General features: G+C 35.8%; 1 protein-coding gene across 1 annotated transcript in view; it reads right to left on the bottom strand.

Moving 5' to 3' along the window:
* Window positions 1-10,480, bottom strand: part of GNPDA2 (glucosamine-6-phosphate deaminase 2) — a 30,572-nt gene extending 20,092 nt beyond the window's left edge. The window contains exons 1-3 of the mRNA XM_019413010.2: window positions 10,388-10,480; window positions 7,156-7,317; window positions 595-696 (exon numbers count right to left, since the gene is read on the bottom strand). Coding sequence (XP_019268555.1) covers window positions 595-696; window positions 7,156-7,279 — 226 coding nt within the window. The 5' untranslated portion in view covers window positions 7,280-7,317; window positions 10,388-10,480. The remainder of the gene's footprint in view (window positions 1-594; window positions 697-7,155; window positions 7,318-10,387) is intronic.
* Window positions 10,481-27,132: the final 16,652 nt, after the last annotated feature.

Here is a 27,132-nt window from a genome sequence, read left to right as displayed (position 1 = left end):
TCTCCGCACCTCCCCTGCTTGTATTCTCTCTCATAAATAAATAATAAAATATGAAAAAGAAAAAAAAAAAAGACTAAGAACTGTGAAGGGACTGGCTCAAAGCTGCATGGCTGATAAGTGGCAGAGCCCAAGATGAATACAGATCTTCTGATTTCTAGTCCCATATTCCTTCTGCTATATCATGCTGGCATCACAAAAATACAGATTTTTTTAACGTTTTTATTTATTTTTGAGAGAGAGACTGACTGAGCACAAGCAAGGGAGGGGCCGAGAGAGAGGGAGACACAGAATCAGAAGCACGTTCCAGGCTCTGAGCTGTCAGCACAGAGCCTGACTTCAGGCTCATACTCACGAACCGTGAGATCATGACCTGAGCCGAAGCTGGATGCTTAACCGAATGGGCCACCCAGGCGCCTCCCCCAAAAATATAGATGTTTTTAATATAAACCCCCAACCTCACCAAAAGGCAGTACGTTATCTTCTAGAAATAGTCATATTACATTCAAAACATAAATTCAAATAATGTATTAATTCTGAAACTATATTCTTTTTATTTAACATATTCAAATAATATATTCAAACAACACAGCTTACCTACATATTCATCCATGTTAAAGGTCTTCACATATTTAAAAGAAAGGTCTCCATTCTTGTGATATTCTATTAGTTTTTTATAACATCCTAATGGTGTACTCCCTAAAACAGATAAAGATTCCATTTTCTAACTTAACATGAAAAATATATTTTTTAAATATTTATATTAACTTTATTCTGTTAATGATTTCTAATTTACTAGGGAAACCATTATTCATTTAAATACATATTCAATTAACAAATATTTTTTGAATTATACACACATTTGCAAAGTACCTTAAGGCTTAGTAAAGTAGAATTTGCTAAAGAAAACTAGAAATCTGTCAAAAGAAATCATAGTTTGGAAAATGATTCTAGAGTTGTTGAATATTTGGAAATAATGGATACTCCAAGATTAGAAACTTCTAGGAAGCATATGTGAATTAAAAGAAAAATAAACACCCCACCTTTTGAGAAAAAGCTTTTTTAGAGAAGGATCTGTAGCATGAATGATATATAAATAGGTCAAGTTGACCATTTAATGAAATCAAAAGGGAAACCAGAGCTAAATTTAAGTATTGCCTCCACTTTCAAAATAGACTCAGAACTTGGCAAGGACTCATTGAGGAACCTTAGCCTTTATGATTTTAACTGGAGGTTCTGTGTCTTATTTTGTGTTATCTTCAGCAGGTATTAGCTAAAATGTATAAAGTAAAATGACTTCTGGGAAATGGGATCTTGGCTTTGGATACTTCATCTGAGTCTTGATTTTATTGTTTTATAAATGTGATTCTTTTACAGGTTTTATAAAATTGAAATCAGTTTGATAGTGCTATATGACATGGACAATAAAGAAAAATAAATTAAGCCACTTGAAGACAGCCTCTGTTTTTGAAATTGCTGTATTTTTTCATTTTAACTACAAATTGGAAGGGTAGATTGACTTCATCCGTAACAAGTGACCTGGCCCTCCCAATCCTAGCTGGAGTATTGATTAATTCCTAATCTATTCATCATCATAAAACAAATTATACAAAAAACAAAACAAAACAAAAACCAGCATGCACACAAAATTTCTGCTAAAGTGGCAGACAGAATATGACAGAAGTAATCAGTCTTCAACAAAAAAAAAATACAAAGCGAATTCTAGAGTAGTAAAAAGACTGCCTTTCACTTGAGATGAAAGAATAATACAAGTGGCTGCAAATAATACATCATATAGATTCAGAGAACAGAAGTCTAAAAGAATTTCTTAAAACTAAAGAAAACATACTGTTTTCAACTCTAATTAATAATTTAATGGTCAAATTTTATAATTGATCTCTAAGAACTATGGTCCTCTAATATAAAACTTATCTAACGGATGGATAAATTGCTTTTTTTTCTTCCTTTCTAGAAGCATAAACAAATCTGTGTTTGTTTCAGTGTCAGGAGAATAATTATAGGATTCCTTCCTTAACTTAAGAATATATGAATAAAAAAAGTAAGAAGTTGGGGCACCTGGATGGCTCAGTCAGTTGAGTGTCCGACTTCTGTTTAGGTCATGATCTCAGGGTTTTCCATTTAAGCCCCACGTGGGGCTCTGTGCTGACAGCTCAGAGCCTGGAGCCTGCTTCGGATTCTGTGTCTCCCTCTCTCTCTCTGTCCCTCTCTCACTCAACTCTTCCTCTCTCTCAAAAATAAACAAACATTAAAAAAATTTTTAATAAAAAAAAAAAAAAAGAGGAGCGCCTGGGTGGCTCAGTCAGCTAAGCCTCCAACTTCGGCTCAGGTCATGATCTCGTCGTGGTTTGTGAGTTCGAGTACTGTGTTGGGCTCTGTGCTGAGAGCTCAGAGCCTGGAACCTGCTTCAGATTCTGTGTCTCCCTCTCTCTCTGCTCCTCCCCTGCTCACTCTCTGTCTCTGTCTCTCAATAATAAATAAATGTTAAAAAAAACTAAAAAAAAAAAGTCACAATGGTGATGACAAAAAATAACACGTTCACTTTCTAGTTTTTAATCAAAGTGGCTGAAGAAAAAAATAATGAAATATATGGTACATAGTGAACTGGTTAAAGAAACTTCATTTTAGTGTCCACTTTGCAAAATTTACTAACATAATTATTATCAAGTGTTTACTATGATTCAGATAAAACAAAGATTAAAACTGTTTCTATCCTAAAAAAAACTCACAAGATAAGATTAGGCAAATACAAATAACCATAACAAATAAAAATGTTGTAAATAACCTATAAGAAGTTTGCAGAACTGTTGTAAATCGAAGAAGAAAAGATTACAGTTTTGTTTGTTACAGGAAGGATCAAACAAGATGACATTTCATCAGTCTTGAAGAAGGGGTAGAATTCCAATAGTCAAAGATAGGGTTGAGTTGTAATTGAGAACAGAAAAAAGAGGGAGGAGGTTCAGAGATAACATTTGTATGCTTACCTTATGATAGCTATACTAGTATTTTTTTTAAAGTTTCTTTTAGTGTTTATTCATTTTTTTGAGAGAGGGGCACAGAGCATAAGTGGGAGAAGGGCAGAGAGAGAGAAAGATACAGAATCTGAAGCAAGCTCCAGGTTCTGAGCTGTCAGCACAGAGCCTGATGCGGGGCTCAAACTCACTAACCATGAGATCATGACTTGAACCTAAGTTGAACGTTTAACTGACTAAGCCACCCAAACACCCCTTAGCTATACTGGTATTTTTACACATCAGCTCATGTAAATCACACAACCTTGGGAAATTGGCATGATCTTTCCCATTTGGAGGACTGAAGAATTGGGTCAAAAAGATTAAGGAATTTGCCAAATATCACATGGCAGTGAAGCCAGAGGTTCAAGAGATTCTGTCTGGTTCCAAGGCTCACATAGTTTTCATTACTTAATATACTAGCAACATGAGTGAAAGTAAAGCCAGCAAGTTCAGGTCTATTCTTTGAACTATAAGCAGTCTAATTATCCTATCATGATTCAGAGTAAGAGAATCAGGGAATAAGTTTGAGAGGCAGGAAGCATGCAGGCCCTTACATGTGAAGCTTGTTAAGATCACATCAATAAATACCAAGTAGATATTCCCCAGAAACTGTGCTTTGTGGAGGGAGAATTACAATACAGCTTGCTGTCTGCAATTACAGAAATGTATACTCAGGGGCACCCAGGTGGCTCAGCTGGTCAAGCGTCTGACTTCAGCTCGGGTCACGATCTCACGGTTTGTGAGTTTGAGCCCTGCATCAGTGTCTATTCTAACAATGCAGAGCCTGCTTTGGATTCTCTCTCTCCAGTCTCTCTCTGCCCCTACCCCACTCATACCCTCTCTTTCAAAAAAAAAAAAAAAAAAAGAAAAGAAAAAAAGAAATGTATATTCAAACTTCAAAAGCAAGGAGGAGAAGAGAGCATGATTAACATTGACAATGGTCAATGAAGGAGGAAAGTGAAAAACATCCACAAAGGTTTTCCAAAATACTCCTTGGCAAGTGCACTACTAGGCAGTTAGACTATCTAAAACTAAAGCAAAAGTTGTAGATCTAAACACACAAAAGCATGTTTAGGACTGCTTGCATTTATGACTTTGAAGATTTCCTGCCCCCAAGCTAAAATTACTGTTTAGTTATACATCGTATTTAAAACAGAATAATCAAAGCAACTAGCCTGAGTGTAGCCCTGGTTTGCAGTAAACAAACAGATAAGAGGCCATATTCAACCACTGGGGCTCATGTATCAAAAACGTGGGTGCTGAGGGGGCCAGTCTGGTGTGTACAATTTTTACAAACCCTCCTTTGCCTGGACCAAAGACAAAAAGCAAAATAACAAATGAATGAGCTAAACAATACCTTTCATGAAAATTACACAAATGGAAAAAATTATGATTATAGCTTTTATGTAGTTAGCACATATGGGGGAAGGAGCAGAAGGAAAAAAATACTGTTTTAAATAAGACACACTTATGGGAACCTTAAATTCACACAGTATTAAAGTACACAAAGGAGTGGAACGAGCACCACCTTATCTGTGCCTCAAACAGCATTATCAGCTATTAATAGCCTCATCTTTCTTAAAGGTAAGGAAACCAAAGATCAGGGGTGAGGAATATATGCCTTGCAGTCACCAAGAAAGTAGCAGCTCTGATTCCAGGTCCAATACCCTTTGCTGTGGAAGTCAACAATATCAAATTAAGTGAGATCATGAGATCAATAACACTACTTGGTTAATTTTTAAGAAAAACCTTAATAGTGAACTAAATACAATAAAACATGAAATTAATACTTAATGTTTATTATCATGAAAACATATCAGTCTTCAATTTTTCACTCTTAATACTTCTATAATAAAAAGAAAATACACACAGAAATAGTAAAGGGCTAATAAGATAGTAAGAGTATATGAGGCAGAGAAGATGAAATGAAGAGACAATAGTACATACTTTTGGTACCTCTTAATGATTATTGAAAAGACTAATTCTACTAATTATATGAATAGGAAAAGCAATATCCCTCAAAAACCATACAATACCTAGGAATAAACCTAACCAAAGTGGTAAAAGATCTGTACATTGAAAACTATAGAAAGCTTATAAAAGAAACTGAAAAGGACACAAAGAAATTGAAAAACATTCCATGCTCTTGGATCACAAGAATATTGTTAAAATGTCAAAACTACCCAAAGCAATCTACACATTCAATGCAATCCCTATCAAAGTAAAAACAGCATTCTTCACAGAGCTACAACAAACAATCCTAAAATTTGTATGGAACTACAAAAGACCCTGAATAGCCAAAGTAATTTTGAAAAAGAAAACCAAAGCAGGAAGCATCACAATCCCAGACTTTAACCTGTATTACAAAGCTGTAATCATTAAGACAGTATGGTGCTGGCACAAACACAGACACAGATAAATGGAATAGAATAGAGACCAGAAATGGACCCACAAATATACGGCTAACTAATTTCTGACAAAGCAGGAAAGAGTATCCAATGGAAAAAAACAGTCTCTTTAGCAAAAGGTGCTGGGAGAACTGGACAGCGACATGCAGAAGAATGAAGCTGGACCACTTTCTTACACCATACACAAAAATAAATCAAAATGGATGATAGACCTGTGAGACAGGAAACCATCAAACTCCTAGAGGAGAAAACAGGCAAAAATCTCATTCAACATCGGCCACAGCAACTTCTTACTAGACATGTCTCCAGACCAAGGGGAATACAAGCAAAAATGAACTACTGGGACCTCATTAAGACAAAAAGCTTCTGCACAACAAAGGAAACAATCAGCAAAACCAAAAGGCAACTGACAGAGAGGGAGAAGACATTTGCAAATGACATATCGCGTAAAGGATTAGTATCCAAAATCTATAAAGAACTTACCAAACTCAACACCCAAAAAAACAAATAATCCAGTCAAGAAATGGGCAGAAGACATGAGTTGACACTTTGCTAAAGACATCCAGATGGCAAACAGACACATGAAAAGATGCTCAACATTACTTACCATCAGGGAAATACAAATCAAAACCACAGTGAGAAATCATTTCATACCTGTCAGAATGTCTAAAATTAACAACGCAGGAAACAACAGATGTTGGCAAGGAAGTGCAGAAAGGGGAACCCTCTCGCACTGTTGTTGGTGGGAACGCACACTGGTGCAACCACGGTGGAAAATAGTGTAGAGGTTCCTTAAAAAATTAAAACTAGAACTACCCTAAGACCCAGCAATTGCACTACTAGGAATTTATCCAGAGGATACAAAAATGCTGACTGGAAGGGGCATATACTCCTCCATGTTTATAGCGGTGCTATCAACTACAGCCAAATTATGGAAAGAGCCCAAATATCCATCAAGTGATGAATGGATACACTGATGGACAAATATCCATCAACTGATGAATGGAATACTACTTGGCGATGAAAACAAATGAAATCTTGCCATATGCAACAATGTGAATGGGTCAGGAGGGTATTATGCTAAATGAAATAAGTCGGTCAGAGAAACACTAATATGTTTTCACTCATATGTGAAATTTGAGAAACTTCAGAGATGAACATAGGGGAACGGAAGGGAAAATAAGATAAAAACAGAGAGGGAAGCAAACCATAAGAGACACCTGAAAACAGAGAACAAACTGAGGTTTGATGGGTAACGGGCATTAAGGAGGACACTCTTCAGGATGAGTACTGGGTGTCATATTCAAGAGATCAATCACTACCTGAAGCCAAGACTACATGTATGTACGTATGTTAACTAACTTGAGAATTAAAAAAAAATCCCTAAAAACAAAAGACTACTAGAAAAAGGTACAAAAAATACTATGACCATCACTTAAGTTAGGATATTTCCTTTTGCATTTTGGAGATGCAAGTGATGTATAATTTTAATACAAGAAATTTCCTTTTGCATTTTAGAGTGGTAAGTGATATACAATTTTCATACAAGAAACAATAATGAAACATAGATACTAGATAGATATACACATTTCTGGCTGTATACACTAACATGTTCAATCAGTGATATGGCTAGAAATAAAGGGGAAACATATTTTACTAAAGGAAACCCTTCAATTCCATGACCTTCAGTATCTAAAATGGAAAAAATGGTGTATTACCTGTTGGTAAACCCAGTGTAAAATATCTGTCCTGTCCAGGTTTGAACTGAATGATGCGATTACAGATGTATTTGGCTGCCCATTCACTAGCCAAGTCATAGTTATCAAGAATTACGAGCCTCATTATGGTGATGAACAGTTTCCAGGACAAGTAGTTCTAACCTGAGAAAATTCCATTGTAGAACACTTTAAGTAATTTGCAGATATTCAAACAGAAATGTAATATACTAATGACTTTAAGAACATTACTTAAGAAAAACATGCATATATACATAAATACAACATGTACTTTTAAAATACCAATAATAGCTGCTCTCTTTTGAACAGACATTGGTTCTGGGCAGTGGGCTAGGTAATTTAAATGCATACAACAATCTTCTAAAGTAAATATTTACAACACCCAGTTTTAGATGAGAAGAAGGGCTCACACAATTTAACTGAGGTCACATAGTTACTAAATGACAAAGAATTCATATCAAGGCAAATTTAAGTCTTTGTAAGATAGCATAGTACACTGTCCTGACAGATATTATATAAAGCAACATGAAACAAACCTAAAGGCAAACAAAGCAGTTCTCGTTTTTTAAAGGCAAGTTAATGTTAATAATGATTACTCAGCAACCTTTAGGTTACTTACTAAAATCCAGAACTTTCTCTGTAAATACCATAATAACCAAACCTCTCTGTGTTAAATGTTTTTATAAAAATTATGCCTGCACTTCTTAAAAATTTCTTTCAATATAGAAAGGTACAAGAGGAAGAAAAAAATCAACCCAAATCCTAACTCAGAAATAAAAAACTATTATTATTACGTATATAACATTCCAGATGTCTATTTAATGCACACATATAAATAGAATGTATAGAAATAATTTTTAATAATGAGATCATAATAGACATGCCATTTTTAATAAAAAGCATAACATTTCATTCTTTCTGAATTTAAACAAAAGAAAAAGTGAACTAAAACTGCTGATCTCTGAAGAAAAAAGAAATTCTTCATAAAAAGCAATTTTAGTTCCTTAAAAACAAAAAAGCAATTTTAGTTCCTTAGAGAGTACTCTAAGGTTAAGACAAAATACTGCACAAATATTAAAGATCAGAGTCATTTAAAAACTGATTCCACTTCAGACAATGTAGACTGACCTACTACCATGAGAGATGATAATTGTACTCTTACACTTCCTCACAACCCCTGATTTCTGTAAAATGTATTATTTTTACATTGACAAGATTTGTAATATTTACACTGTGTTCTATAACCATAGTTTCCAGAATTTAATTCTTAGTTTCATATTTAAATGGATCTGTCACCCACACCAATCCTTTTACAAATGGCTTCAGCAATCCTGAGTTCCCATACACTTTCCATACGATAATAAATCAAATTCCTGAAATTAATGGGAATAGTAGGTGAATATACAATATACAATTCATATGAAAATACAATTCATATGAATATACAACTCATATACAGTGAATATATGAAATCTGAATGAAATTCTTAAGAACAAAATGATTCAGAATTCTGGAATAGTAACAAGAAATTATCACTATGGTATAGAATTCTGGCATAGTAACAAGAGACAAATAGCATTTACAGACAATAATGTACACAGTAAGTCATAAATTCACTTCAACAAATGGACTCCGCCTGTATTTAAATTCATTAATGATCTAATGCTAGAAACAATTTCAAAGTTACACCAAGAATCAGAAATATTTTCTGGTCATAAAGAGGTATACTTACTTCTAACAAGTATGACCATCAAGAGATACACTTACTTCTAATAAGAATATTCAGCATACTCATTCATAAAAAGGAAAAAAAAAACCTGTAAGGTACGGAGGGAGGACATTAGAGCTTTCCAAGTGTTTTCTGTGTTCTGGGAATACGATTCTCTTTTTCTCAGTTCAACATACTTGTGAGGGCCTATTAAACGCCAACCACCAAGTTCTGCAGTCACAAAAATGATTAAGATATGGGCCCTATTATTAAAGGGCTTGGATCACTGAATAGTCTCTGAGATAGAAATTATCATCCTCTTTTCTCAGATACAGAAAACTGCAACTCAGAAATTTATTGCGTAAGTTATAAAGCTATTAATGGTAGAGGGTCTTTCTGATGGAAAGATCCATGCTCCAGATGTGCTATGTAAGAATCACTTAGGATGCTCCTTAAAGATCTAGATTTCCCAGGCTCCTCTCCCTGGACACAGTGTTTCAACAGATGTGAAATAGATCAAGGGAATCTGCACTTTTAGAAATCTCACAGGTTGATTATTAAAATCAGGCTAAATTTCAAAAATAACACCACAGGAATCGACCTCATTAAAAGAAGTTCTTAAGTCTCTTAGATCGGGTACAGGCAAGTTTTGTTTGTTTTAAACTCCTCAGACAGCTCCGAGTTCATTACAAAAGTCTCAAATAAAACCTCCCAAGCAGAGGAAATCAGAATGTTTTTGCCACATTAATGCAGATTAAAAAATGTGTTTCTGCCAGTTTTTGACAATCCTCATCAATCCAAACTGCTGTGGCTCTGGGCAATTCTCCGACATCAAATCCAGATAACACGCAAAAAATGACAAGGCACCCCCCTTCATTCCCTCATTTTCCTCTGGTGCTGATTCATTCTGAATGTGCATTAACTTGGAGACTGGGCAGCTGAATACAAATCTCAGAACTTCAGAGCTGGATGGGAACTTCCACACGACTTAGGCTGCACAGTTAGTCTAGAATCTACACTTGCATCTAAATTAACAAAATCCCTGCTCTGTGCTTGTTTCCTACAACCTGACCTGAAAAGGTCGCTGAAGTGCAGGACGCGGAAGCCGCATCCCTGATGGGGGAGAAGCAGCAGAGAAGGCTGAGGTCCCTGCCCGGAAGGCCAGGGCTGCAAACCCACCTCAACTGCATGGCTGCTGGGCCCTATCTGTCCGCCAACTATAAGGAATACAAATGAGGATGGCTGTTACTGATTTTTAACAAGTGTCGGGAGAAAGCCGCCAGAGAAACAAAGATAGGAAGCCCCTCCCGGAGGCCCAATTTCGGAGAGCACCAACAGCCTCGGCCCACCCTCCGCCCCGCCTCAACGCTCCCGGGACCCCAATCAGCCGGGCCGCGCGTCCCCGTCTCGGCACAAATCCCACTCGGGGGAGCAACGACCCACCCGGTCCCCCCTCCCCCGCCCCGACTCCCCTTCTTGCCCCCCCGCCCCCCCGCCCCGACTCACCTGTCTGCCACCCACCCGCACTTCCGACGTTGGAACAGCGGAAACAACCAACACCCAGCAACCCTGAGCGACCCCAGCCGGCTAGAGTAGCGCGAAGCCCAAAGACCCGGATGTAACCCAAGGCGCTGAAGGAACGGCAGCGCAGCTTGAGGGTGCTGCGCATGCGCGTGCCTCTAGTTCTCTAGGGATGAGCTGTGCTAAGGTCCTGACGAATTCCGTGAGGCAGGAGCCCCATCCTACTTGGGACTCTCCGGTTCCTGGGCCATCACCTTGCCGCTATTCTTTTTATCAACTCTCAGAGGTTGAATTGAGGTAGATTCTTTGGGTTTATGAAACTTAGTATGTAGGGCTGCAGTGCTCATACATAAGCATTACTTAAGTTGTCGCTTATAATGGCAATATGAATTCATCTCTAAGCTATTGAATGTTTACTGTGCACGCACAGCTAAGAGCCTTTTATCAATAAGCTCATCAAAGTTATGTTTGTTACATGTTGCAGAAAAGCGAAGCGTATACCTTGGGAAGCCTTGGAGTGGCTCAATAGGAATAAGCTGTAGGACACTGTAGGGCAGAATTCTTCCTCTACCCTTCACAGTCTTTCAGCTAGCTGGCTTAAGAATTCAATTTTTGTGACAAAGAATAACAGGAGGAAAAATAAAAGTTTTATTACCCATGCACAGAAATTGGGACCCAAAGAAATGACCAAGTCAGGCAGTTTTTATACATTTTAGACAAACACAATAAAATTGTCAGGAATTTACAGAATAAGGAAAACAGGTGTTTGGGAGCTTAGTAAGGGGCTGAGGTAGTAGATTGGTCAAAATGTAACAAGGATTATTTCTGCAGCTTTCTCTACTTTAAAGTCCCTATCTTTGGGGATAAAGGTGTCTTTTTATTTAGTACAGGGAGGAGTATGGCAGAGTGGTTTCCTGCTTTGGGGGTGATACACGAGGGTCTCAGTATCCTTGCACTAGATTTTTCCCCAAGTAGCTTCAATTCAAAATAATTAATATACCATTGTGGTACATTTCCAGGCGGCTTGTCCTGGGCTCCTACAAGACTGTAATAGGATATGGACTTGTGCTGAATCATTCTAAGAGGGGTAGAGGAAGTGGAATCAGCTATGAACTAGGTATCATAGATCTTTGTTCAGGATGGGGAATGATGGAAGCACGGATAGGGAAGTTGTTGTTAAGACAGCAATGACTCAAAAGAAGTTTGGGTGGCCTTATTAATGTCCCGTTGGAAACACTGTTTAGGGTTCTGTTAGGAATAATACAATCTGACTACAATCATGGGGTGACAGGTAGACTCAAGGTACTGTTTCCTTGGACATGACAAAATTAGGATAAATGAATTGTCTCTAAACTACTTATCTGAAGTTCTGCACATGGGTTGTTAATCCAGCCTGTTTCTCAGAGTCAAATGATGCCCTCTTGCTTAAATTCTTTAGGTGAGAGTGGGTGTTGCATTCTCAATGGTATCAGGAAACTGATTTTCCTGAACTGATCAGAAGACAAGATTTCTTAGTACTAGAGCCTTGAGTTTGTTTTACAGAAGCAAATTTTAACACCTTCCCAGTACTCTACTTGTCATCTAACAAAATCTATTGTACATCTATTGTGGTCAAAAAGACCTTCAATTAATAAAAAAAGAGCTTTTCAGGGAATATTATTGGAACATAGAAAGATATTTGTGTAATGTATTCTTTCCCAATGGTTTTACTTCTTTATGTGTTTCTGACACTAGAAAAATAAGTTCTGTCTCTAAGTACTATGATTAATGTGCTTTATTTGTCCTATATCATATCCTGTCTTCCTTTTCTCTCAAGTTGGTGTTTCTTACCTCTTGCAATCCATATGCCATTCTCTTTGTACCAAGATCAAAGCAAGAAGTTACTTCCATTAAAAGAAAAGTACCTAATACTAAATGGAAAAGTTACTTATGACAAGGGCAGGGACATTTGAATTATTTGTTTGTTCATTCAATAAATACTTGCCAACCCCCTATTATGTGCCAGACACCAACATGAGTAAAACAGACCACAGTCCTTGCTGTAAACTAAGTCTTGTGGGAATATAGAAATCACCCAGTAAATCCTAAAAAGGCCAAGTATTCTCGGTCATGAGACTATAATTAAGGTATTCCTTTATGTTTGGGGATGACCTGGGCATAGAAAGGATCTGTGTCTTCTCCAAATAAAGCCCCAAGGGATGGCAGGATTAACAGAAAGGTCCCCTGAACCAAGGCTTTGGATGAAGAGTTTAGAAGAAAAATTTTAATAGGCTGTCACCCAAGGAAAGTGACAGATTTACAGTAGTATAGGAGCATTATAGTAGAGGTGGCTATGTAAGTGACAGGAAAATGTGCCTGATGACAACACTGGTCTACTACAGGGCAGTGAGAAAAGCATCAGGCAACAGTCATACCTGTAATCCTGAGTAACTGATGTATAGCTGAGGTTAGCTGACATAGAGCCTGAAGTGGTATTTTAGTTAACATGGATCATGCCAATGGAGACCAACGGACAAAAAATGTGTCAGCAGGTATCAATTGGGATATATACTAAGAGACTAAAAATACACAGGTAGAGATGACTATCATTTTAGTGGATAGCAGAGAAGAGAAAATGACACCAGTTACAGATGCCTCCATGGATGTAAACACCAGTGGTCTCTCTACCTTAGATGCCATCCTGTATCAAAGGTAGGGAAGAGGGATACTCAGAAAGGACAACATTTATATTTGAAATGACTAAGTAAATACTAAGACAATTTAGTGAACCTGAAAATAATTAAGTTTCCTGTTGTCATGAGAATGGAGCTTGAGGGAAAGCTTTAAGTAAAAGTTTTATTAAAGACGTAGGTTACATAGATATATTAAAAGTCAGACTGGCATATTGGGATTTACAGCTTATGAGATTTCTGTATGCTACAGGATGTTTTAGTAGGGTATACCATGATCGAATTTGTATGTAAAACAAAAATTGTCCTATATGCCTGTAAAATATAGGTTGAAGTTGGGACAGGAGTAGATCAGAGTAAGCTGGATTTTTTCAGAAAGAGAATACAGAGGAGGACTTTTTAAGCCCAGGAAATAGCTTGCACAAGGTATGCATACAGAAAAGGAAAAAGGATGCATAGGGAATTCTGAATGACTTCATTAACTAGCAGAAATTGAATCTCGAGAGAGAGATGGAGATGAAATGAAGTACCTCGTAGACTATGCATAGGACTTAGACTTTATACTGTAGTCAGTGGGGAGCCATGTAAACTTTATGAATGCGGTAAGAGACTAACAGATTGGGTTTTAGGAAGAGGTAGAATGGGCAAGGATTGTATTGTAGAAACAAAGATCCAGACATAGAAAGATTAGGCTCATTTTGTATTTTACCTGCCCCAGCTCTAGTATCAGGCATTTCACTAAGGCTGATGGTTTTTATTATTTTTTTTAAATCAAGAATGGACATTAGGTTTTTACCAAATACTCCCTGTATCTATTGAAACAATGGTGTGGTTTTCCATTTTAGTCTGTTGATGAATCAGACATATCTGATGAATGAATATCACTGTGAATATCTGAATATCACTATGAATCAATCAATAGTGATTGATTTTTGAATGTTAAATATACCTTGCATTGCTGAGACAAACCTGGCTTGGGCATGATTTTTCTTGGTCATGGTCTTTCAACCAGAAGCTACTAAACACTTGGCTGTGAAGTTTTTGACAAATGCTCTTTCCCCCCCAGGACTAGCTGTAGCCCTAGAGGAGAATTCTGAGTTTGACAAGATACAGACAGGACTTTCAGTGGCTTTTTTCAAGGCATGTCCAGTATTTCCATAGTAAGCATCTTTTCCATAGGCATGCCCACACATTTTCACTGCATAACTAATAATTGCAGTGAATTGGCCATAAGGAAATTTTTCCATAAAAGATTAAAAAAAAAAAAAAAGAACTGGTTGACAGTTTGGTTTCATCAACTGGTTGAAGTCTGGTTTCATTTCATTTCTCTATTAGCACACTACTCCCATTTTTGTATAATGATCTGTATAGTAGTACAGAGTGTCGATCTCACTTTTTTTTTTTTTACTGTTTATTTATTTTTGAGAGAGAGAGAGAGCCTGAAATGGGGCTCGAATTCACAAATCGTGAGATAATGACCTGAGGCAAAATCAAGAGTTAGATGCTGAACTGTCCACATCACCCAGGCACCCTGTGAACTTACATTTTCCATAGACCTTTGGAACACCCATTAATGGACATATGACAATATGCCAAGAGCAAACAATAGCATTGAAGACTTTCACAGCACAATACAACACTCAAGTTACAAATATGCATCCTGGTATCTGGAAACTGATACCTCTCTTAATGAAGGAAGAAATTTGAGCTAAAAAAAGAAAAAAAAATGTGATGCTGAAAAAGAAGACAAATTAACAAGCAAAAAAAAAAAAATGTATAGTACTATGAATGAAAGACTTTAAAGAAAAGTGCTTAGTTACAATGCACCAAAATAAAATCGGTGCACAACATTGTGCACAACATTGACATGAATCTACACACATTTAAGTATATTCAAATATTTCATATTTCACAAGTCTTTTTAATTTTGTTACTTTTTGTGTTTCATTATGTCTTTTTTAATGAATGACTTTTTATTTTTTTATGATTTTATCTTTTACAGCAAAATTGCCTTATGGCCAATTAGTTATGTGGTGAAAATGCTTATAGTGAAACTACCTAGAATGTGTGAATAGACCACTTTATCATTATGAAAGGATCTTCTTTATCCACAGTGGTACTCTTTGCTCTCCTATCTCTTTGACATTAATATCAACATTCTAACTTTCTTTTCATTAGTGTTCAAATGGTAAGTATTTTCCATTCTTTTACTTTTAACCTATCCATGTATTTATGTTTTGTTTCTTTAAAAAAGAACTACATTGATTGAGGTATGAGTGATATACAAAAACTGCATATATCTAATGTATACAATTTGATATGTCTGGGTATATGCATACACCCATGAAACCATCATCACCATCAAGTAAATAAACATTCCATCACCTTTAAAAATTTTCTTCCCTGCTCCCTAGTTTTTTGTGTGGTTAGAACAGCTAATGTGAATTCTACCCTCTTAATAATTTTTTTAATATTATAGACATTATATTACACAGTGCATCTCTAGAACCTATTTATCTTGTATAACTGAAATCTTAACATTAAACAAAAAAAAAAAATTGCCATTTCCTCCTGTCCCCAGCCTTTGGTAGGCAGCTTCTGTGAGTTTGGCTATTTTAGACACCTCATATAAAGTAGAGCCAGGCAGTATTTGCCCTTCTGTTACTGGCTTAACTTTTTTAGCATTATGTGCCTCAGGTTCATTCATGTCATTGCATAGGCAGAATTTCCTTCATTGCAAGACTCAGTGCTATTCCATTGTATGTATATATCACATTTTTAATCCATTCATCAGTTGATGAACCTTTAGGTTAGTTTTTTATTTGAGGTATTCTGAATAGTGCTGCAATGAACTTGGGACTGCAGCTATCTCTTTGAGATTCTGATCTCTGTTCTTTTGGATATATATCCAGAAGTGAGATCGTTGGATCAGATGGTAGTTATATTTCAAGTTTTTGAAGAATCTGCATACTGTTTCCATAGTGGCTGGACTATTTTACTTCACACCAACAGTGTCCAAAAGTTCCAATTTCTCTACACTCTTACTAACATTTGTTATATTGTTTGTTTGTGGATAAAGCCATCCTAACTGGTATAACATGATATCACATTATGGTTTTGATATGCATTTTCCTCATGATTAGTGATATTGAGCACATTTTCACATTGCCCGTTTCTGTGTCTTCTTTGGAGAAATGTCTATGAAAATCTATTGCTCATTATTTAAGTGAGTTATCTGTTATCTTATTATAGAGTTGTTGGAGTTCCTTATATATTTTGCATATTAGCCTCTTATCAGATAATTGGTTTGCAGATATTTCCCCCCATTCTTTAGACTGTCTTTTTATTCTGTTGATTATTTCCTTTTCTGTCTAGAAATTCTGGGGTTGATAGAGTCCTGCTTGTTTTGTTTTGTTTTTTTGCCTGTGTTTTTGGTATACCCAAGAAATCATCGCCAAACCAACGTCAAGAAGCTTTTCCTATGTGTTTTCTTACAGGAGTTTTACAATTTTAAATTTTAAATTTAAGTCTTGAATCCATTTGGAGTTGATTTTTGTGTCAAATTTCGATTTTGCATGTGGATATCCAGCTTTCCCAGCATCATTTGTTGAAAAGACTATTCTTTCCCCATTGTTGATTCTTGGTTCCTTTATTAAAGATCAGTTGACTGTGTGATGTATGCATAGGCTTTTTTCCTGGCTGTCTATTCTGTTTCATTTGCCTATATAACCATCTTATACCAGTTCCAAACTATTTTAATTACTATAATTTTGTATTACAATTTGAAATTGGGAGGTGTGATGCCTCCAGGATTGTTCTTTTTCTTATTGCTCTGGCTATTTGGAGACATTGTGGTCTAATATGAATTTTAGGATTGTTTTTGTTTGTTTTGCTTTATTTTTATTTTTTTAATGTTTATTTATTTTTGAGAGGGGGCGGAGCAAAGAAAGAGGGAAACACAGAAACTGATGCAGGCTCCAAACTCTGAGCTCTCAGCTCCGAGTGGGGCTGGAACTCACAAACTGTAAGATCATGACTTGAGTGTGGTCCAACACTCAACTGGCTGAGCCTCCCAGGCACCCCAGGATTGTTTTTTTTTTCTATTTCTATAAAAAATGCCATTGGGATTTTGATGAGTATAGCATTGAATCTATACATTGCTTTGGGTTGTATGGATTTTTTTTAAAGTTTATTTTGAGAAAGAGAGAAAGCGTAAATGGTGGTGGGGCAGAGAAAGAAGAGAAGGAGAATCCCAAGCAGGCTCCACATGGTCATCTCCAAAGTGGGGCTTGAACTCAGGAACCATGAGATCATGACCTGAGCCAAATTCAGCCACTTAACCAACTGAGCCACCCAGGTACCCCAGGTTGTCTGGACATTTTAACAATACTAAGTCTTCCAGTCCATTAACATGAGATGTCTTTCCATTTGTTTTTGTCTTCTTTCATCAGTCTATTGTAGTTTAAAATGTATGTCTTTCACCTGCTTGGTTAAATTTATTCCTAATTATTTTATTCTTTTTGATAATATTGAGAATGGGATTGTTAATTTCCCTTTTTGGATAGTTCTTTATTAATGTAAAGATCTGCAACTAATTTTTATATATTGGTGTTATATCCTATAACTTTACTGAATTCATTTATTAGTTTTGACAGTTTGTGGTATCTTTAGAGTTTTCTGCATATAAAATGAGGTCATCTGCAAACAGAGATAATTTCCTTTTTCCTTTAAAATTTGGAAGGCTTTTATTTCCTTTTCTTGCCTAATTGCTCTTGCTAGGACTTCCAGTATTATGTTTAGAAGTAGTGAGAGTAGGCATCCTTGTGTTGTTTCTGATCTTAGAAAAAAAGCTTTCAGTTTTTTACCATTGAATATGATGTGAGCATGTGGTTTATCGTATATGGCCTTTATTATGTTCAGGTAAATACCTGAACTTATTATTTCATTCCTTCTGCTAACTTTGTGCTCGATTTATTCTTCTTTTTCCAGTTCTTTTGGGGTGTAAAGTTAGGTTGTAAATTTGAGAACTTTTTTCTTTTCTAATATAGGCATTTTGACTATATACATCCTTCTTAGAACTCCTTGTGTTGCATCCCATGTATTTTGGTATGTTGTGTTTTCATTTTCATTTGTCTCAAGATATTTTTTGACTTCTCTTTTTATTTCTTCTTTGGTCTCTTTATTATTCAGGAAGGTATTGTTTAATGTCCAAATATTTGTGAATTTTCCTTCTGTTATGATTTCTAGTTTTAGTCCATTATGGTTGGAGAAGATACTTGGTATGTTTTCAACTTCTTAAGTCTGTTATGACATGTATTGTAAACTAACAAAATGCAGGGTATTTTCCAATTTGGACATTGTAGATTTTATATCTAAACATTTGGTTTGAGGGTTTTTTTATATTGTCCATGTTTCTACTTAACATCTTCAATCTTTAGTTTCTTGAACATGTGGAATATAAGTCTAATAACTGCTTTAATTTCCTTGTCTAAGTTTATCACTTGTGTTATATCTGGTTCTCTTTCAATTGATTGATTTTTCTCCTTATTATGGTTCCTATTTTCCTGTTTATTTGCATTCTTGGTAATTTTTATTTGACTTTCACATCATGAATTTTACCTTCTTGTGTGCTGGTTATTACTATTGTCTAAAACTATCTTTTAGATTTGTTCTCGGACATGGCTAAGCTACTTAGAAATAGTTTGCTCCCTTTGGGTCTTGCTTTTAAGCTTTCTAAGGTAGGGATAGAGCAGAGGTTTTACTAAAGTTAATTTCCCCTACTTGTAAAGCAAGAACCTTATTAGTATTATAACCTTACCTCATGAATTATGATATTTCTATTCTAGTTGTGGAAACAGGAACTATGTCTGTTCCTATGTGTGCTTCAGACCTGGTTCCCTCTAATCCTTTCAGGTGGTTCTCAGCCTCAGGTAGTTTCCTCACAAGTTTGTACTGATTGGTACTGAACTAAATATTCTGGGAACATTCCAGAGATCTTTTGAGTTCTCTGTGCATTTTGCTGTTCTTTGGTACTCTGCCTTACCAACTGTGGCTACAATGGCTTTCTTGGACTCCCAACTCTCTCTCCTGAACACAGAGACCATGAATCTCCACCTGAGTTCTGTTTCCTTGTGTTACATTGTGGGGATTTTCTCCAGGCATTAAGCTGGGACAATCTCAGGGCTCACTTTTTGATTACTCCAGGATTACTGTCCTTCATTGCCTAATGTGCAGTGTTTTGAGAGCTGTTATTTCATATATTTCGTCCATTTTTTTTTTGTGTAAATCAGAAAGGTGAATCAGATCTCTCTGAATCCATCTCAGCTAGTTCTAAAGAATGGTTGGATCCTTGAAATACCATTTAATGAAATTTTATTACTCCAATTCTGTCTAATGCTGAGAAGTGAGTTGCTGTGGCTAGTGGAAAAGTAATATATTTTCTTCTGTCAGTGTTACAACCTATTTGTTTCCTATAGAAGTGACTATTAAACTTTCAGAGACGTCTTCATTAAAAAGTCATTATCAGGGATTATTTATAGCTAAACATAAAAATCAATAAAAAACATGTTATGTTCATGGAATCAAGTTCAAATTCCTCAATAAAAATAAAAAAGATTTTATTTGAAAGTTTTATACAAAATTAAAATTTAGTATCTTTTTTAATGCTATATATATGTCATTTTTCTTTTCTGAATTATGTAATATAAAGAAGTTAATACAATTTTCCAGTAGTTTGACATAAATGTCCTCAAAACTCCTCTAGTTTACTTCAGTGTGCTGTATGTGTATGATCTTTTTTAATGTGTCCTATTACATGAAAACATTTGTAAGCTCTTACATGGAAAGTGAGTCTAAATCTTGAATGATCTTTTGCTGTAAGTAGCAACTGGAGAGATAGGAATTAGCATGATTGAGCTCATGAGTGTTGGTGGGGACACCCAGAAAGTTTATGTGTGCATGCATGTGTGTTTTAATTTTAGAGTTTATAATTAAAGCAAAAGTAAGGTCTGATTTGATTCATAAAGGAGATAATTTTATGGTCATTATTACTGGATATCTTGTGGCATACTGATTGCAGAAATGGCTTCAATTCTCTATCTTCCCTTATATCTGCACCTTTTCTAATATGATTGGGCATGGTGGTGGCTTATTTCACATTATTGTTATAGCAATTGCTAACTGATATACATCTGTTGCAATGCATTGGAGAAAGAATGTGATCATGTATGGATCCCTCCACACTCAAACATGATGACAAAACTTGTACAGTTGTTGGAAATACCTGCTGAAGTGGGTTTCATGACTTCCAAGCAGAGATGTTGTCTTCCCTTTTGCATCACACAGGAGTAAATGTTCCACAAATTAAGTTCCTTGGTTCAAGACTTAGACCTCCAAAGAGAAAGCAGGCATTGCAGGAGCATTAAAAGTTGACAAGATTTCATTCATTATTTTAGCCAGATATTTAAATATAAACAGTAAGATGGGCAAAAGCATTCCTAAAAGAAAATGGAAAATGTTCATATCATTCATTTCTTAAAGAAAATTTACAAGGTCTGAGAGGGCAGTGGGGGCATTTAGATATTTTAATGTAAATGGGAGTTTTAGTCAGTCATTTAGTTGTAAAGAGAGACTGGGGAACTTGATTTAAAGCTATGTTTCCATAGCAGGCTCATTGTTTTAAATTAGAATGTAAGTTTATGTGGGGTCATTTGGGCTTTGATACACGAAGAAGCATTAAAGTCACCACTCATAGGACTAGCCTTAACTAGATACTCCCCCAAAACATTGCAGTAGAATAAGACAACACTCTTACAGTAAGAGTAAGAGGAATTGAGCAATTGATTAAATGAGAAATGCCCGGTGGGTCTTCCCACTTAGGAATGACAGCACAATCTCCTGATTTAACTGCTAAGGGTGAAAAAATAGTCTTTGTGTAATCAAAAGCTAGAATGGATGAGTATTGATTTAAATGTTTCATTAAAGTCAAATTCTCCCAAATATGCCTGCCATGGTTTGTATCTTATATTTGTATTCATTACAGGAGGGTTAATTCTGGGCTACATAATATGTCATCAATATGTAGCCATCACAATTGATTGGCCATTCCTTTAATAAAAGCAAGGACTTTTGTTTTTGAAAGCCACAAAAACCAGGTAATAAGATTTGAGGAATTTATATCAGCACTGAGATTTTTCTTATTTTTTTAGATAAGATTCATAAAAATGCAGATGGTAAGAACATATAATGAGATTTAGGGAATTTTAGTTTTAATAACATAGACTAAAGTATTGTCTCTTGTTGGTAATATAATAAAGAAAGTCTTCCTGGGATTATAAACTGTGAAATTATAGCCTGAGAGACTTCTCAATGACAACTAACGCTGAGATTAAATAACAGCTTTAGAATTAAACATCACAACGTACTTTATTGAAGATTATATCTTTGTAAATAATAGATATAATGCTAAGTCAGTGTGTTATGAAATTTTTATCACTAGAAGTTAAGGAGAAAAGTTTAGGGCCAAACTGAATCAATAATTTAACATTGTAGGCTTAAGAAATTATTGACAATATTTCTTTTGTAACTGGTACAACTATTTGTACCATATAATGAAATGTTTAACCTTCATACACAGATTTTCATATAGAATTTACACTTCTGTAATAATTAAAATAAGTCCTAAATAATCTCCTTGAAAATAAGGACTTTGTAGGTCTTATCCACAGGTGTATCCTCAGCATAGGACCCAGCATAGAACCTGCAACGTAGTGGGTGTTAGTTTTCATCATTTTTCAATTTAAAATGGGAGCTGCTATGCTCCACTTATACGCAAGAGGGCATGATTGAACTGATATCCAATAGGCTGTGCTGATAGCAGCATTTTCTTATAGTGTGGGTTTTGTTTTTTTCCAGCTGTTCTTTATAGATAGCAGCTCATTCTGGCTGACCTTCTAAAGCATAGCCATAACAGAAAATAGAGACTATAAAAAAGTCCATTAAACTGAAATTTACTATAATATAAAACTTAGTATCTACTTTCATGTATAATATTTTAAAGATTTACCAGAGAACAGAAAAAGAAAAACGTAAAATAGAGTGATATAAAATTTTAGGATCTTGTTTTGTGAATAGCAACTCTTCCACATGAGCTGGGACTCTGTCTCAGATCACTGCCACAGGAATTGTGCTTTTATTTGGTTAGCATATTCCTTAAATTTCATTTTTCTCCATTTTTGGGAGTAGTGAACTGAAGGAAATTAGTGTAAGAAAATTAACGTTAATAAATAAATATGCATTCTTCATAATATAAAATAGTGATAAAAAGCAAAAGGTAGAACTGAGAAGTGACTCTCAATATTTTATATGTGGGGAGAAGGAGAGAGCTCTACTGACCATCCCAGGTTTTTGGCAGGTGACTGTGCTGGTTCTACAGTGATCCAAGGCACAGACACTTCCTGGCTGTTGTATGTTACAATTGTATTACCATTATTGATCATTCATACTCTCCTGTCTTCCAGCTCCTTCCTGTGGGCTTACATTGCCCTCATAAACAAATAACAGCATAAGAAATAACTTTAAAAAACCCTATTTCTTTCTAACTACCCCACTATGTGTTTTTCTTTCTTGGCAAAGGTTACTGTGACATATTTGTTGCTCATATTGGTAGGCACTCTTCATGTTACTTGATTTCTGGGAAGCACTTAGTACCATCAAACTCTCTTCCGTCTTAAAATATTTATCTCTCCTGCTTTCTTTATTACTTTCATGGATCTTCCTTTTCAATCTCTCAAATGGGATTCTCTTTCCAAGATTTACTCTTTGGCTCTATTCTCTAACTGATTCACACACTGTCTCTGGACAAACACTTTTTCTCTGTGACTTCAGTTATATTGTCTCAAACTTATAACTCTAGCTTAACTCTCAATCTTGAATTCTAGACCCCTATGAAACTGAGCTAGGGGCTTTCCTACTAGAAATTCAAATGTGTTCAAATGTGTTCTTCAAAGAATGTGTTCCCTGCCCCAAACCTGTTCCTCTTGCATTGCTTAGCTCAGTGAATGGCAGTACCATCTGGACAATGGTCCAAGCCAGGTGTCTAAGCAGTTATTTTGATTTCTTCTTTCTCAGCCTCCATATCTACTCAGCCACTCTGGAAGACGCTATTGGTTGTCTCTCCATAGCCAATCCCAGGCTTCTTTTCACTGCTATTAGAACCTTCCTACCATTATAGAGGCTAAAAGGGCCAGATTTCATTTTCTCAACTTTACTTGCATTTAAGGCATGGACATTTGGCCCAATCTGGTTAATGCAACATGAGGGGAAACCTACTTTAAGGCTTCTGGGAAAGACCTTTCTCTCCTTCCTGTTATGGGCATTACTGTTTGAGGATGTGATGTTCCAAGCTGCTGCTTGAGCAAGGCATGTAGAAGTCAATAGAGTTCTGACAGGGATGTAGCAACTGTGCCTGTCTCCATTCTTTTTATAGAAGTGAGGGATCCCTAATTTTTCTCTTACTTAAAGTTAAAATTATTCTAACTCAAAGATGTAAAAATATGACTTGAATGTCAATTGATTTTAGTTCCAAAATGTCTGTTAAATCTGTGCCTTTCTCTCAGTTCCATTTGTTAATACCTTTATTTGAGCCTTTATAATTTTTTATTTGGATTGCTGCAAAAGCAGTCTGACTGATTTATCTTCTTCCACTCTTGTTTCGTCTTTTCCAGTCCAATTTTCTCTCCAGTACAAGAGGGATTTAATTCCAAACTTCATGTCAGATCATGGTTCTGCTCTTGTTACAAAAATTTTCAATGATTTTTCTTACTTAATAGTTATGGTTAAGTGGTCAAACAGCCCTTAGGCAGCAGCCACTACTTCAGTTGATAGACTGACCTGGTTCCTACATTTCCATAAATTTGGTCAGTAAAGAAACACTGAGCTTAAGTGGATCAAGACAGTTTATTACTCATGGGGCATCAGCCAGCACGAGCTTCATGACTGCATTGGTCCCTCCTGTGCTCCCTTAATCACCTGTGGGTGATGCAAAACAGGTCCTGGTAGACATCGTGCATACAATGGGTTTGTGTCACAGCTGAGGAACACTGAGTTTAGGAAACCAGTTACAAGGGAGTTCCAAGCTGCAGGCCAATCTGTTCAATCTTTGCTTCCAAGGGAGACATTACTTTAATTATCTTGATCAGGAAACAAATCAGCCTTTCAACCTGAAGAGAGACACTCTCTCCAGTTTCTAAGGATGTAGGGTGTGTAAACATCCTTAAAAAGGTAATATGAGACATGTAGAAATGCAATGGAAAATTGCTTTCAACAGTTAGGAGCCGGGTTTAGGAATCAAACTGATCTAGAATTAAATTTGAATGTCAATGGCTTCCAAATCTATTTGTCCAGCCCAGAGTCTTTCCACTAAACTCCAATCTGGCATATACAACTTCCTACTTGACAAGTACATATAATATCAAATTTACCATATCCAAATCTAAGCTCCTGGTATTTCCCATCAAACCTCTTTCTCCCAAAGACTAATAGCAACTTATCTTTCTGGTTGCTCAAGCTTCAAATCTTGCTGCTATTTTTGATTCTTCTCTTTTTCCTGTACCCCATATTCAGTCCATCTGCAAATCCTGTTGGCTCTATTTTGAAATACTATGTTGAGATATCTTGCCACTTCTGTGTTGCTAACACAAGGCTTTACATTCTGATGCCTAGGCTATTGAAGACATGTTCTCACCCGCCTCTCTCCTTCCTCTCTTCAGATTGTGTTTGACTTCTCCAAAGTGATCCTGTTAAAACATGTCTTCCCAGGATCAAAACCCAATTTTTTGTAATCAGGAACAAATGCCAAAGACCTGACTATGAAGTATAGGAGCTGCCCCTCTCCACCATTACCATCCAGATTTCATCTACTGTTGTTCTTCCCTCCTCCCACTTGGCTTTAGCCACACCAACCTGCCATCTCAGCACCTTTCTGTTTGCTGTTTATTCTTCCTTAGATACTTTTCCCTTCAAAGTCTGCAAGTCCAATTCCTTCACTGCCTTTAAGCAATTACTCCAGTGTTGCCTTCTCTCGTATATTCACTGCCTACTCAACAAATATACTTGGATGCCTAACAAGTATATATATTATATATATAATATATATACTTGGATGCCTAACAATATATATACTTGGATGCCTAATATATATACTTGGATGCCTAACAAGTATGTCAAATTTAACATGTTCAACATGAGCAATTTGTTGATTATCTTAATCAAAATTTCAATCTCACTTTCTTCTATTTTATTTCCATGTTTCATTTATTTTCATTGGCATTTATCATGATCTATTATATATATATATATATATATATATATATATATATAACAGAAAACATAGTGTAATATATAATAATATAAAACAAAATGAACAAGATAAAAAGTATATATATGTATATATACATATATATACTTTTTATCTTGTTCATTTTCTGTTTCCCTTTCTATAATATAAGTTTCTCAAAGGTAGGTATTTTTATCTTTTGTCTTCACTACTGTAACCTCAGGATCTGGAACATGTCTCATACACAGTAGGTGCTCAATGATAAATCCATGAAAACAATGAATGACCTATGGCTTATCCTTCATTTTTCTTGGGCCTTGGAAAAATTAGTTAGCATATTTTTACATAACCCTTATCTTTCTCATCAGTTAAAAGAGAAAATAGCACTACCTCATTGGTTTATCGTGAAGATTAAATGATATAATATGCATGAAACAGTATGCATAGTACCTGGCAAACAGCAGGCACTCTGATTTCCCAGGAATGGAAATACCTCACCATCCCCCTTCCAATTTGTGTTAGCCATGGATCCTCATAGCATTCTGTGTCTTATATTGTATATTAATTGTTCAGTTATTGTCTAATTCTTGTTTGTGTGCCTGTCTTGGTGTTTGACCTATAGTAGGAACTGAGGGGGGAAAAGTGATTTGGCACATTACAAGTTGCTTTAAATACATTATCTCATTTGATCCTCAGAACTAACCCATGTGGGGGGTGGCCTGGTAAACTCATATAGAAAAACTGAGGTTTAGAGGGACTCATAGTACATTGCCAGATCTTATCTGGTGATGAATTTTTCATTGTTTAGATAAAAAGAGTCTCATACTTTTTTAAAAGTTACTGAAATGAGAGAATTTTTGAAATAAAAGCAATCTGTATACCCATGAATATTACTTTGAGTTCTGCGGGTTCCCAACTGTGTTTGACTTTCACAGACACCTAAACACATTTTTACTGTCTTGGTGAAATTGCGTTAGAAGTGAGATAACACCTTTATTCTCCTTCTTTTATGCTTCACTTACATACCTATTATTGGAAGATCAAACACACAATGCCTAATTTTCTTAAATAGTTTGTTTTTAGAGAAGAGATAAACTCACAACAAAAAACAGCAGGTTTGTTGTCTCAAAAATAAAATATCTAAAAAAAAATTGTGTGCTATTTGAGGGTCTAAAATATATTTTGATTCTAAATTTGTGTCTGAATGACATTAATTAAAATAGGTGTATAGTTATGACTTAAATATTCATTAAGTCTTCAGCAATATCTTTTCTAGTAATTGTTTTGACAAAGCAATTTATAGAAAACGTCACTATCTTATCAGATTATAATTATCATCTTCCAAATAAAGATAGTTTGGGAGTACTGACAAGTGATTGAAATAGGAAAAGATATTTGATAAGGGAGGATTTCTGCACTTTGGGTAAGGTTAGAATAATTTTCACGGGAATATTAGTTTCCTATTGCTGCTGTTAAAAATTGCCACAAACTTAATAGCTTAAAACAACACAAATGTATTATCTTATAGGTTTGGGAGTTCAAAGTATGAAGTGGGGTCTCACGGAGTTAAAATTGAAGTATTGGCAGGGCTACATTTCTTCCTTGGAGGTTCCACAGGAGAATCCATTTTCTTGTCTTTCCCAGCTTCTCCAGATTTCCTGGATTCCTTGGCTCATGGCCTCCTTCAACCTTCACAGCCAGCAGAGTCTCTCTCATGATGCTATGTC

The sequence above is a fragment of the Panthera pardus genome, unplaced genomic scaffold, assembly GCF_024362965.1.
Source record: "Panthera pardus isolate Hobbes unplaced genomic scaffold, ASM2436296v1 HiC_scaffold_13, whole genome shotgun sequence".
Classification (NCBI taxonomy): domain Eukaryota; kingdom Metazoa; phylum Chordata; class Mammalia; order Carnivora; family Felidae; genus Panthera; species Panthera pardus.
The sequence above is the reverse complement of the archived record's forward strand: the minus strand, read 5'-3'. Positions and strand labels throughout refer to the sequence as shown.